At 36.0% G+C, this 13,951-nt stretch overlaps 1 protein-coding gene across 2 annotated transcripts in view; it reads right to left on the bottom strand.

The window, feature by feature from the left end:
* Nucleotides 1-13,951, bottom strand: part of ARHGAP5 (Rho GTPase activating protein 5) — a 52,624-nt gene that overhangs the window by 5,103 nt on the left and 33,570 nt on the right. For both annotated transcript variants that reach the window (XM_087747147.1, XM_087747146.1), the window contains 3 exons: nucleotides 6,034-6,111; nucleotides 4,798-4,929; nucleotides 2,956-3,061 (listed from right to left, as the gene is read on the bottom strand). In XM_087747147.1, coding sequence (XP_087603273.1) covers nucleotides 2,956-3,061; nucleotides 4,798-4,929; nucleotides 6,034-6,111 — 316 coding nt within the window. The remainder of the gene's footprint in view (nucleotides 1-2,955; nucleotides 3,062-4,797; nucleotides 4,930-6,033; nucleotides 6,112-13,951) is intronic.

Raw genomic sequence — 13,951 nt, 5'->3', positions numbered from 1 at the left:
TTTATTATATTCTCACAGTTATTGGTCTCTCATATTTCAATAGCAAACTCATCTGGATAATACTTATATTTTTTGTTTCAATAACAAAGTCATATGCTTGTGGGCACACCAAAATAATATCAATCACCAACCACTATTAACAATACAAAACCATATTTCTTACTCTAATGACATATGATGTAAAAACGAAGCATTTAAAACATCAGTTTGTGATGAGGAGAGAACTATTCTGTCATGTAGAAGAGTGTTTTACCTCATTTAATGAACAGTTCATTTGACAACCGTTTCTATTTTAATTATATGCTAGCAGTAATTTACCACAAATTAATCTCTTAAAAATAAATAGACTGTACAGAATGTAGTTACAAAGTTCCTTTTCAGATCCTGTATCCACTTATATCCACGTCTATATATATGCAATTGCTTACACTCAAGAATTTTTCTTGCTGAATGGAACACAACCACCTGACACTGCAAATGAGAAAAAAAAATGACAGCCTTTCTTACTTAAGAAGTTTATTTTGTTACTAGCAACCTGCAATGTAAATCAGTCATCATTAAAAGAGAGAGTGGACTGGAGAGAAAAGGCCAGAGTACATCACTAACGTTCTCCAATAAGCTCTGTGATTAATATATTTCATTTGTCTGCAGATATGCCTGCATTATAACCTACTCAGGAGTTTTTCAAATTATAGTTAGCTCTTTTACTTGCAGCAGTCCAGGTACTTGACACTGTACATTCAGCTATGTTACGCAAATAGGTGATCAGCTGAAGACTTCTGACGATTCAGAGATTGCCACTCTTCCAACTAAATTCAAGTGACATGAAAATTTCTATCAAATTCATTAAGAACTATTGACACATTTCAGATAACTAATAACTGTGTCAAGTTTGAAATGTTTTGTTTTACTTCAGATACACGCAAGCACATCTTGCAATTTGTAATATGTAAATGCATGGAATAATTATATCCATTGATACGATTTTATCTGTTTTAGGGCTGAATTTGTATTTGGCAAGACTGCAATGGAAAAATTGATCCACTTCCCTGCAAAGGAAAATGGATAACTATAAAGCTTTAGCAAGTCGTATTTGTGAAGAAGTGTAAAAGTAGGTGCCTACATTCTAAAGTTTCTCATACATGCAGTTAAAGAGAAGACTCCTTCCAAACCGACTAAATTGGGAAGTTGACTAAATAGGGCAGTTAAAAGGTCTCACTTATGCTCCCATATTACACGCCCAGTTAGATCGTTACAAATACGTGCAAAAACACAAACACGTACACTAGTCCAGCACAATTTAACAACTTAAATGTCATGAAAAGCTTATTGGTGTATATATACAAAATTGTCTGGCTGGAAAGCACTGTTGCAGAGATGGACCTGAAAGTCCTGGTGGACAACAAACTGAACATGAGCCAGCCACGTGCCCCTGTGGCAAAGGTGGCCAACAGCACCCTCGGTTGCGTTAGGAGCGCTGTCTGCAGGTCTAGGGAGGTGATCTTGCCCCTCTACTCAGCACTGCAAAGGCCCCGTCTGGAGTATGGGGTGCAGCTCTGGGCTCTCCAGCACAACAGACACAGGGACATACTGGAGCAAGCCCAGTGAAGGGACACAAAGATCATTAAGAGATCGAAGATCTCTCAAATGAGGAAAGGCTGAGAAAGTTGGGACTGCTTAGCCTGGAAAAAGCTCAGGGGAAGTCTTATCATTGGTTGTAAATATCCAATAGGAGGGTGTAAAGAAGATGGACTGAGACTCTTCTGAGTGGTGTCCAGTGACAGGACAAAAAGCAACAGGTGCACACAAACAGAGGAAATTCTGTCTGAGTGTAAGAAAACATTTTTTTACTGTGAGGTGACTGAGCACTAGCACAGGTTGCCCAAGGTGATTGTGGAGTCTCCCTCCTTAGAGATACTGAAAACCCAACTGGACACAGTCCTGGGCAATCTGTTCTAGTTGACTCTGCCGAAGCAATGGTGTTGGACTAAATCTCCAAAGGTCCCTTACAACCTCAACAATTCTGTGATTCTGTCTAAAAATGCAGAAAAAAGATCCCAAGCTAATCTTTAAGTGACAGATTACTGGATAACAAAGTTTCTTGTTAAAAAAAAAAAAAGGTTATTTTGACTTCGGCAATGTTTATTCTATTTTTAAATAATGTAGTTAATCTGATTCAGTGGATTTCAGAGAATAATCCCATTTTAGCTGAAAAAGAAACATGAGTAAACTGGTATTTTTCTTCCTGTTTTTTATGGCTGAATACTGTACACTTGTGCACATAAAGCATCAGATTATGAGGCAGTATACATCTACTAATATCAGATTATTTTAGTAAACCGGGAAATAATTTTTAAAGAGAAAGCCATTAAATTTCCATGCAAGAGGCAAGATTTAGGAAGCAAATGTAATGAATTTACTGTTACTTATAGCTTTGTTCTACATTTTACTTATTCAGCAGGGGGTTTGAGTGCTACATTTCAGATTCTGATTGAAGTTAGCCCTGCTTTAAGAGGTGCAGGGAGGGGTGTGGGTATGGGTGGGTTTAGGCCAAATGCCTTTCAGGTCCCTTAAAACCTATATTCACCTATATTTTTAATAGCTACTTCCGGGGGGGGGGGGGGGGGGGGCGGAAAAAAAAGAGAGAAAAAAAAAAAAAGATCTGTAACTGGCACATAGTTATCCTTTCAAGCTTTTCTGTTATGTACACCAATCACTCTTATAACTTTACAGTAGCGATGATGCCAGACATTTATACGTCAATAAAATCTGAGAACAGAATATATGAACCTTTTCTAATCAAGCTCTAACTCCTAGTTTCATTTTCCACATTTATACTAGCAGATGAGCAATGCAGCATGAAATTTTCAATTCTAGTAGTCAATTCATTGTTACTAGCACAATCCTTTTTGCAATTGTTACAACAAACAAAATTTTAGTGGAAAAATACTAAACCTGTTTAGATGCGTTATTACATATTTGAAGACATCATAGTTCACTGGGTGGAATTTCTTCACAATTTCTTTTAACTCGTGTAGCCGTTCTGTCTTATCCAGGATTTCTATAGAAATAAGTGACATTTGTGACATATCTAGAAAGACATACTGAATGAAGTGTTGCTAAGTCTTTTTCCTAGTATAAAGGTACAGATGAGATACCCATAGAGAAATATCACATGAGAAAATATTTGATAAAATTCCTATCTGCATATACTATTGCATAGAATAACTTTTTTATTACAGAGGTAACTATCTAAACACAAAAATATTTTTCTGTATTAAAGCAGAATTATCCGTGTTTAACAGCAAAGAATCACATGATTAGCTCATTGTTGGCTTGTAGAATGATAACTAACAACGTGACAGAGTCATTTCTCATTAGATTTTTCCTTTGCTTGCAAAATGTTACAACAGATATATCTATAAGGTTTATTTGCACTGAAGTTTTATAAAGATTTGGGGGAAGGAAGACATTCACATGAACTTAGAATATCTTAGAGCTTATCAGTTATTCAAATTATTTAAAAAATTATGAATGAGGCTGGTGCAGCTATTTTAAATATACTATTTAAAGGAGAACAGGGATTTTCACAGGCCCAAGGGACATTATTTATGTTTCAAAGAGGAAATAAGCAACATGTAAGAAAGGACTATGGAATAAAATAACAATTTTTTTAAAAAAAAACAGTTAATGTTGCTGCCAAAGCACTTGTGGAAAGTACCACTAAAGTACTGTAGAACCATACATTCTGCAGAATACACTTCTATTCCATGATGATTCATATCATAAAAAGGAATACAAGCTCACCTCTATTACTTGACTGCATTGCTACAAAGAAATTTGATGTACCCTAGTACCGTAGAAATAATGTTAAATATGCTCCAATATACCCCAAATAGAAATATAAAGCAGTATTAACGGCGTTTTACAACTGTAAGTCCACTTATATTCTAAGCTATTGCATGTTTTGACTGAAATTTAACTGACATACTTTCAAGAAAAAAAAAAAAACTAACTAATTACATTAAACAAGCCTGAAAAGTACAGCAGAAATACCACAAATAGGTATCTACAGATATCGTCCAAAAATACAAAATTTCTAATGGACTATGTATTAATCAAGTCCAGGCGCAAGCCTTAGGTTTATACTAGTATTTTCATGTTTTGAACAAAAAAGCATTAAGAATACTGTATGTCACAGTTGTATCCTGCAAAAATGCACAGCAGTCTTTTTCTGAAACAGTTTGCTGCCAATACAAGAGAGATACTCTTTAAAAAAAGGGAACAATTTAGTCATTTCACTTGGAAGTGTCTGAAAATGTAAGGCAACCAAAATTAAGCATTTCATCTTACAAGGATTTCAAAAAGAACTTGAAAAACATCTAAAAGAGAATTACCATAATATTCCATAGGTGTGTCTGATTTCTAAAGCCTACTCTGAATGTAAGACTCTATGAATTCAAGGGGTTTCTCCCCTGTTAACAACTGCAATACAGTTCCAAGAGCTTTCATCGTATGCAACACTAATACAGAACAGAAAAAAAGTAGATTTGTCCAATTAAATTTTCTAGGAAAAGGGGAAATAATAAGACACAACTTATTTAGAAAAAATAACATATTACATTTACTTCATCATATAGTTCTGCTAATTTTAAAGAATATAAAAAAGTACATGTCTAAGCAATTGAAAAAATACTTCAGTGCAGCTACTCCTTTCAACTTACAATGGAGTAAAAATTGCAATAAGGGCAATCAATATAACATAATTAGACGAAGACAAGATTGTTTATTACTTACTTGATGTTTCTAGCAACTCTTGATGCAAAGAGTAAGGAATTAATGGATCTGGCAGATCTGCAAAAAAAGCTTTGAGAGCCCCAGCCACTGCATTTACTGTTACTCCCATAGACTCTAGACTGATATTATGATCTGTAAAACAAAATTAAACAGCAGTGTAAGTAAAATCTACAGCTATCGTTCCTGATAGTATTTTATGAAAACAAGAATTTATTCACAACACTGAAAATGAAAGCATTGCCAAAGATTTGTATAAGAAAACAGTAGAAGATCAGAAAAATAAAGTTGTCTAATTCTCTCCATGCAGACTTAAATGCTTTTCTGTTTGCCATTGATTGGCTTCTGATTAATCAATTTTGTCCAACAGTAAGTTTTAAGTTCTATTTCCCAAAATTTTTTAAAACACTAGTACATTGATTTGCAGAATTCATGTGACTCCGTTCCTGTGACCACATGAAGCCTTTTAAAAAAGGACAACAAAACATACCAGTGACCACACAGGACAAATCTAGTATTATACTCAGATTATCTGAAACAGCACAGTGAGGCATAAAAAACACTAGTACATTTATTTTCCTTATCACCTAGGAAGAATTTTTTTTTTTTTTCACAGGCTCAGCTTCGTGATTAATATCCAAGAACTTTTAAGATGTGTTTTCATTTTGAAATACCAACTGAGATCATAAATTAAATGAGAAAACAGAAGGGAAAAAATAATGCTGACCCTCTCTTTTAACACATCAAAGTGAAAAGCATAATCTACCAATCATATTCCAGTACACTCTAGCATGAGAAAGGTTGTGTTAGAAATTTATTAACAAGATTTAATTGTTATTCCATATTAGTCAAGAGAGCTTTCAGCAAAATAAGTATCAAGAAGTACTACATTTTCAAGGGATAAGCAGGGGAAGTGAATGCCTTAATGCCTACGATTGACGAACTATTAACATAAGGAGCAGCTAGAACTGCATTTAAATTCCTTTAAACACTAGAATAACAACTAGAAATTATTTTAACAGCACTTAAAACCAGCTGTAACAAGATTCTATCCCACGTTTGGTTTACACACAGCTTCATTGGTAATAATCTGGACTATACCAATACAACCTACCACAGCATTAAGTACTCAGTGCTATGGAAGTCAGTTTGAAAATGCAACCCTTTATATTGCACTGTGATAAATCCATGAAGAATTCAAGTTCTATTTTGGCTTTAAATAATAAAATCTGTCATTACCTTGATCAAATTGTTTCTGAATGTTGTCTTGATCTGTTTTATTCCCACTAACACGGTACAGGCCTTCAGTACACAATCCTTAGAAGGGGAGGGAAAAAAAAAATATTCAAAACAAGTATATATACTATACAGCAAAACAGAGCCAGTCATAATTACTAATTCAGAAAGCAAAAGTAGGAACAGAAATCTTAAGTGCCTAAAAAGTAACATGTTAACCATTATAGTCATATAGGACTACTGAAACACAAAATACCAGTTGTCTACTGAGTCCACTATTCCATTTAATATGAGTCAGAGGAAACCACATTGCAGGATAACAAGAACCTGACTGCAGGCATCTGTGGAATAATTTACCCAAAATTATTCTCTTCCTGATCTCTACAAGACTGTTATTTGCATCTTTTCTTTAATCATCAAAAATATCAATTCTGGGGTTTGGCACCCTCAGAATTTACGTTTTTAAAAACTGTCTTCACAATTTGGGCTTAACAACTTACTACGGCAAGCAATAACACACTAATAAAATACTCTGCAGAAAAATCAAGCATTTGTAATTGATTCCTGATTTTTTAATTTCATGGTGTAATACACTCCTGTATGAGACAAGGACTTAATCTTCTAACATACCTTCCCTTTCACCATTTATATTTTATAAACTTCCATTTCTCCTCACTTCTTTTCTAAGGTAGATTATCACGTCGTTTACAAGTCTTTCTTTAAGGGGCAGGGGAAGAGAGGAGAGGGAGAAGGGTGTTAAGAAGCAAAGGTTTTCCAGGCTTCTCATTACTACTTTGTTGTACTATGCGTTATGGAGTCATAATTACAGCAGCCATTCTAGGTAAACAGCATTAAAAAAATACACCTTTATTATGCGCACACACACGCTTGCTCAGGCCACTCCAGTGATTATGCTTCCTATCACATTGCTATCTTTTTTGCCCACAGCTACTCACTGAATGAAAGCGTCCATGCTGCTTATCACACCATTACCCAAGAGCTTTTTCTTTGTTAATTTAGAACCATTAAGGAATACAAACAGTTTATAGTTCCATAATTCTCCAAGTTACCTTTATGGGTGCAAAATCATCTATATTATATCTCCATAATAGTACATGGTTCTATTTAAAAATTCACAAGTTTTAGAGCTTTATGAAATCTCTTGGCTTTTTACCATCACAGCCCAGTAACTGAAAGCATTTTAGATTAGCAGATCAATACATAACTCCTCTGTCACACCACAGTCACCAAGTGCGCCTTTTAAGTTACCAAGAAACACTAGGAATCCTGTAACAATGCTCAAAGTACAGAAAGTACTTAACTGCTTCACCCTGCTGGGAAATTTATACCAATTAATTTGATATCAACTCTTTTAACTCAATTTTTCCTTCTTAATGCCTCGACAATTCACATGTGTCTTTACTGGCTGCATCAAGGCTATTTTAGTAAGCTTTTCTTCAATAAACTTTTATACCTAGCGTTTAGCTTTCCAAATCCATAGCCAAGAGTTTTCTCTTGTAAATATATACCTAAACAGTCCCTTCAAAAAAACTGAGCTTCATTCAGTGACATCCTCAAAAAGCACCAGGAGGTATAATTTGGTGGCACAGGGCAAAAAGTGGTTTCAGTGATTCAATGGCTTCCACAGCTGGAAGGGGTTTCAAGCCTGTCTTCAAAAGAATGCCCCGAATGTGCTATGTGCTATCACAGACAGAAACACTCCGCATTCCTCTTCCAGAAGTTGTAAACAAAGAAATACAAAAAATCACTGGTAGATAAGAACAAGCTAGGATCTGATTCTCTTTGTTTAGAATGGGAGTCTCTCAGTTGGAGACCCTACAGCCCCCCAGGGTATTCTGTGTTTTATCCGACTGCTATTCAATTTCTTTCTGCACAAAAGGAATTGAATGTGCTGCAATAGCATTTTCTGAGAAGTCTGATCCAGTCACTCTTTCGTAGGAGTGTTTAAACCTTGAATACTTGAACCAGGCTGCTCTGGAGACAGAGATGTTCTATTGCAATATCTGCACCTTTTTATCCTCCTCCCTATTTCACCATGTAGTAGACACCTCTTTGCTCAGACCATTACAGCTCTGAGAAACATAGAAACACAACTTAACAGTACTTCAGGAAATTTTCAGGTTAAACAAGGAGATACCTACTGAATTTAGGCATCTTCCAAAAATAACGAAGTGCTGCAATTCTGGATTAAGCTAACTAAATTTGTCTTTTAAATTACTGAAACAAAACTATTTTTTCTTGCTTGTGTATTATAGAAAGTAACACCTCATGAAATGGGTGGTTAACTATCATTATACTGTTTCTCTAAGGCACACAGGGAGACAAGTTTAATCTGTTTGTGTGCATACACACCACTAGAAGTCTGAAAGTATAATTTTTAAGTAATACTTCAGTTCTCTCTGTTGTTTTTTATTATTCAACCAGGTCTCTGCAATGCTTGTTATATCAAGATCTTCACCAAGTACAAGACACTCCAGTTCACTAGTTTTAGCTTTTAAACTTCTTGCGTATCTATAATGTATATCCATATTGAGAGAGAGACAGCAAGCATACAACATGTATTTTTTCTTGACGGCTTTTTAAAAATTCAGTTCTTTCATCTGCAAGCCCATTGATTTTTTCCAGAGTTCTCAGCTATGTTCTTACCCTGCTTCCCTTCTGGTCCAGCTGTAATTTTCAAGATATCCTTACTGGACACAACGGCTGTTGTAATATTACATATCAGAATCATCTGATTTATTTGCTTCTCTATCCTGCTAGCTTTACTACACCTTTAGGCTTAGAGAATTACATCCTCCTTATTTAAGGTCACAACAGCCTACATTTACTTCAAGACAGAGCTCATCTCCTTTGTCTAGACTACTCCTTTCTCAAAGTACCTCCTAGTGCCTAATAAATTCTCTTCTTGCACCTTCTTTTGTGCTGCCAGTTGTAATCAGGGTTCCATCCCATCTAACTGGAACTTCACACGGAGTTCAAAGCATTTCAAAGAAAATGAGCAAGGTGGATCTGCACCTATATGCATATTTAGTTTGTAGGACACTTCCATTCTTAGGTACCAACATATTTCACAAGTCTTGGTTCCTCCATAGAACACAATAACTTCAGCACAAGGGCAGACCAAAGTCTACCTGGTACAATATCCAGTTTCCACACCAGTAAGTAGCATATGCTTGAGGAGGAAGGTAGGAAGAGTAGGAAAAAACAAACAAACAAACAAACAAACAAACAAACAAAACTCACAGCAATTTTTCTGTGGTATATCCTCCCAGCTTCCTGAAGATGGTGGCTTACACTGGCTTTTGCATAAGGTGTTGTAATGGCCACTTGGGGATTTATCCTTCACTAATTTGTCCAAACCCCTTTAAGCCATTTATTTGTGGTCTTTACAACAACCCACAGCAAATGCAGTTTTGTAGTTCAGGAATGTACATCATGAAAGCACACAGCGTTTATGATCAGTACCTGAAGTTTTCCTTAAATCTTTTTTTCTTGGTTAACAAGAAGCAGTAATTTCTCTACTCTTCCCAGCACCAGTTTTTTTAAAATTTATATCATTTCCCTTCCTCAGAAATTTTCTAAGCTAATCAATTCAGTCCCTCTTTATCCAAGAGTTACTATTATAGTCATACGCAGCACCTTTTCCAATTCTTTTCTAATCTAAGACAGACTGACCCGAATTGTAACCAGTATTCAAACTGTATGCATACCATGGAATTGCATAACAGCATGATTTTTCCCCATATCACACTCTCTCCTAATTCTTTTAATTCTTTTTGCTTGCTTGATAGCAAGCACTGAGAGTCGAAGTTTTCAGACAGCTGTCTATGATGATTTTAAAACCTTTTCCTGAGTGACAACAGCTATACTAATATTTAGCCTGCTGAAAAGTCACACAGTATCTGCCAACTTGACATCCATAGCCAGGTTCCACTATCACTGTTCTCTCTACATTTCTGAATGAATGCCACCTAACCACAGCAAGTCTGTCTCTCCCCAGTCTAACTCCTTCCCCTACAGTGACCAGTTGAAATTTTCAGGAATCATTCTCCACTACAATAGCCAAGACTATCATTCCCACACTTACCTTTGTAAATTTTGTGATCTGTATCATTCTATAATTTTATTCCACAGATTGACCTGATGTACCTCTTCTCAACCCCTATGCTACCCAGACTACACAAGACTAAAAGAACCGCCACCTTACTAATCCAGAATGGTACTTTCTACGTATACCTAGAATATACGTAACTACAGAGCAAAGAATCCAAACTCTTTTCACGTAAAAAGAGTCTAGCACTAAATTTACTACATAAAATACATTTAAATGTCTACATTTAATGTATTCTTATCTGTGCATATCAACACTGGCATTTAAATATCCATGACATTCAATTCACACACTGAAAACCGGAACCAAAAATAAGTGTCTTACTGCTTCTTGTAATAAAATAATTTATAGAATATTGAAATGTTCAAGTAAGCAGTGTTACAAAATAAGCAGTACTTTTAGAAAGACTCAAAAAATAGGAAACTCTCATCCAATGCTGAATTAACATTTCTATAATTTACATTAACCAATTATTAAACAAGCTCTCAATCATTTTATGAAGTGTCACTCAATCACATATTTCGTGGCGTATTCATTTCAAAAAAAGAATAAAAGACTTCAATTAATATAACATGACAAACATGCCTAAGAAAATGTAGGTGCATTCTTTACTTCATTAAAAATGGGTGACATCTGAAAGTACTCTAATTTTCCACGCATATTAGCTGTTTGGTCACTTTGGGCCTGGAGAAAACTAGAGGAATAAGAGGAGCAGCATAAGTCCCATAAGTAGTCTGCAAAAGATATTGACCACTTGGTCCTATCTGCATTGTTTAGGAACCTGTTACATAATTCCCATGATGAGGTATCTTTGAAGAGAGACCTTAATTAGCAATACAGCTCAAGTGCACAACATGTGTTTATGAATATTTCAAAACATATTTGTTTACAGTTTTCAGTGATTCTCACACACTAATAAATTAACGCATGTGCTCCTCCTCCATCCGTCTGGTAGTCAGTCTTCCATTAGGAGAAACAACTGACGCCTGTTTTCCCCTCCTCTTGAGTGTGGACAGGGTTTCCTCCCTGTTGATTAATTGCAAAGCTGCAAAACACAAACTAATGCAGTTTCCTAAATACCAAAACCTATTCTAAGCCAATTTTGAAGTGATCATAGAAAGGATCCTCAGAACGTCATCTAGTCCAACCTCCTGCTCAAACACGGGTCAACACTGAATTCAGATTGGGTTGCTTATCAAAATCTTCTGAGGACAGAAAGCCCACAATCTCTTTGGGCAACCTGAACCAGTGCTTAAATAATCCTCAGAGCAAGAGCTTTTCCTTTCTTTCTAGTTAGAACCTCACATTTTAATGATCAGTCTCTAACCCTCCTGCCGTGTACTTCAGTACTTTAGCCTGGCTGCACCTTCTCAATAACCTCCTCATAGGCATGGGAAGCCACTTTCGGGCATCTCCTCAGCCTTTCCCTCTCCAAGCTGAACAAATCCACAGGTCAGGACCTCCAGCCCCTGACCCTCTTCTGCTAGACTCAATCAAGTTTGTGAACACCCTTCTTGTAGTATTTCAGATGAGGTCTAACAAGTGCAGAGTAAAAACGAATAACCACTTGTGTTGCTGTAGTGCCTACCCTTCTGTTGGGACAGTCCAATACAGAAGGCATGGTCAGCAGGATGCACTACTGACTCACACTTAGCCTATTCTCCACCATGACCCCCAGATCCTTTTCAGCATTGCTGTCCAGCCAGTCAAGTCCTCAACGTGTACCACTGCAGGGGCTTAGTCCTTGCAATTCTAGTTGCAAGACTTGGCATTTGTCCTCGCTGAATTCTATCAGGTTCCTGTTGTCTCATCCTTCCAGCTCATCTACGTTCCCCTGAAAAGAAGCCCTGGCCTTGAATATATTAACCACTCCACGCACTCTAGGATCGCTCACAAACTTGATGAGGGTACAAAATGTATTGTAGGTCTATTCAACTCTATTGTTACTGTATCTATCCAGAATCAAGAGTAACAGGATCATGGCCTATGCATTTTTTTGCTAAACATACAGTTTCATGGGCAGTTGAGTCAACTTAACTGATCATTATGACTGAAAAAGATGGTCTAACTCCCTACCTCATCAATCACTGTTTCTGTCCTTCCCTTGCTCCTACCTGCATAGTCCTGCTCCCTGCCTTGCACCTGTTTTGACACATATTTGACCCTTAACTTAACACTAAACAGCAGGACCTTGCCCATTTTTTGCTGATGTAGCTTTCCAAGATGGTGAACTCCACTGATTCAGAGACATCTGACAAGCACCCAAAATGAAAAGTGGCAGAAGCACACAGCAGGAGAGGATCTTACTGGCTGTTACACTGTTTCTTATGAAACTACCCTAAGAACGCTGGGTGTCATACACCAGGCCGAAGGGGATGGCCACTCTTGTCCCGTTCTGTTCTCTCTGTCCAACAGAAGAGACTCCTAAAAGCCTCTAGCGCTCCCAAGCCCTTTGAATAAAAGGGCAGATAATCCATCTTGAATTTCTGGATTTTGCAGCCACTATGAATATATTTCAATGATTTACCAGCCTTTTTACCTCAAGAGGTGCTGCTGACTCATTTTCTTTGCCTATTTCTACCCAATCCTCCTTGTCTGGAGACAAACTTTGCATTAGCTATACTTTCAATGTCAAAATCTGGCCCCATGGCAGATTCAGTGTAAGAGACCTGCGTATAACTCAGGTGAGAGGGATATTCACAGAAGGCAATATTCTTTTACTCCAATTACCTCCGAAATTGCAAATTTAACAGCATTACAAAAAGGTATAAATATCAAAAGCAGTAATTATTGTACATATAGCGAGTGCACAATTTTTAATTTCACCTATAGCTCTCCACAGAGACCACGTGAGATATTCAATAAGATGTGGCTCTGTCAAATTCATTCTTCCTTCTTTATTCCATTCCTTGTCTCACATAAATTGAGTAACTAAATTATTAAAATACATTATTCTAATAAGCTTTTCTTCCCTCAATTGTTTCATGTAGAATTAACACTATATTAATGCTACCTGTTTTCTATGAAGTACGGAATCTAATTTCTAATCTTGTCAATGAAGTGCATGGATATCAATATTCTACAATGATTTTTTAAAAAAATATTTGAAAACGCAAAGAAAAAAACATATTAAAATACTGCTGTTATTATTAGAGTTGAATATAGTCAAGAGCTAAATTCATTAAATGGCAAAACTGTGCTACTATTTATAATACTAACTTGGTAAATAGAATGAAATTTAATTTATACCAAAGTTTTCATTGATGCATACAAAAAGTAAATCCAGAACACCGATTAAAAGAATACTGAAATATTAAAAAAACCCTCATATGTTAATACTATCAGTTAGCATGAGTAATTTTTGCCCAAATTATTATAAATTTAGGACAGTTAAAAATATCCAACAACAGCCCGTGTTGAATAACACACAAACGGTACTTGAAATTAAATTGGTGGCATGTAAAACAACATAAAAATGTTACTAACAAAACACTCGAGCTACAAATCTGCCATAAACATGTAAACTTTTTACACTTTAAAAAATTAAGACATTCATTAGATATTTTTACATGGTACCGCAATATAAAATTCAAATCATACCAACATTTTGTTGAAGTTATACATGAAATTAGCCTTCAAAAATCTGTGTTCCTCTCTCTCAAACAAAACTATCAGAGTATCAGAATATCCTCCTTACTCTCTACATGATAATTCTTAGAGAAACACAGAATTCATGCTATTAATACAGTTAACAAACAGTTTAGCTTCAAAAATTGTCTCAATTCTGCT

The sequence above is a fragment of the Nipponia nippon genome, unplaced genomic scaffold (assembly GCF_047370975.1).
Source record: "Nipponia nippon isolate SJK-2023a ecotype South Korea unplaced genomic scaffold, ASM4737097v1 scaffold_11, whole genome shotgun sequence".
Taxonomy (NCBI): Eukaryota; Metazoa; Chordata; class Aves; order Pelecaniformes; family Threskiornithidae; genus Nipponia; species Nipponia nippon.
Note: the sequence above shows the minus strand (reverse complement) of the source record. Positions and strands in the feature narration are given on the sequence as shown.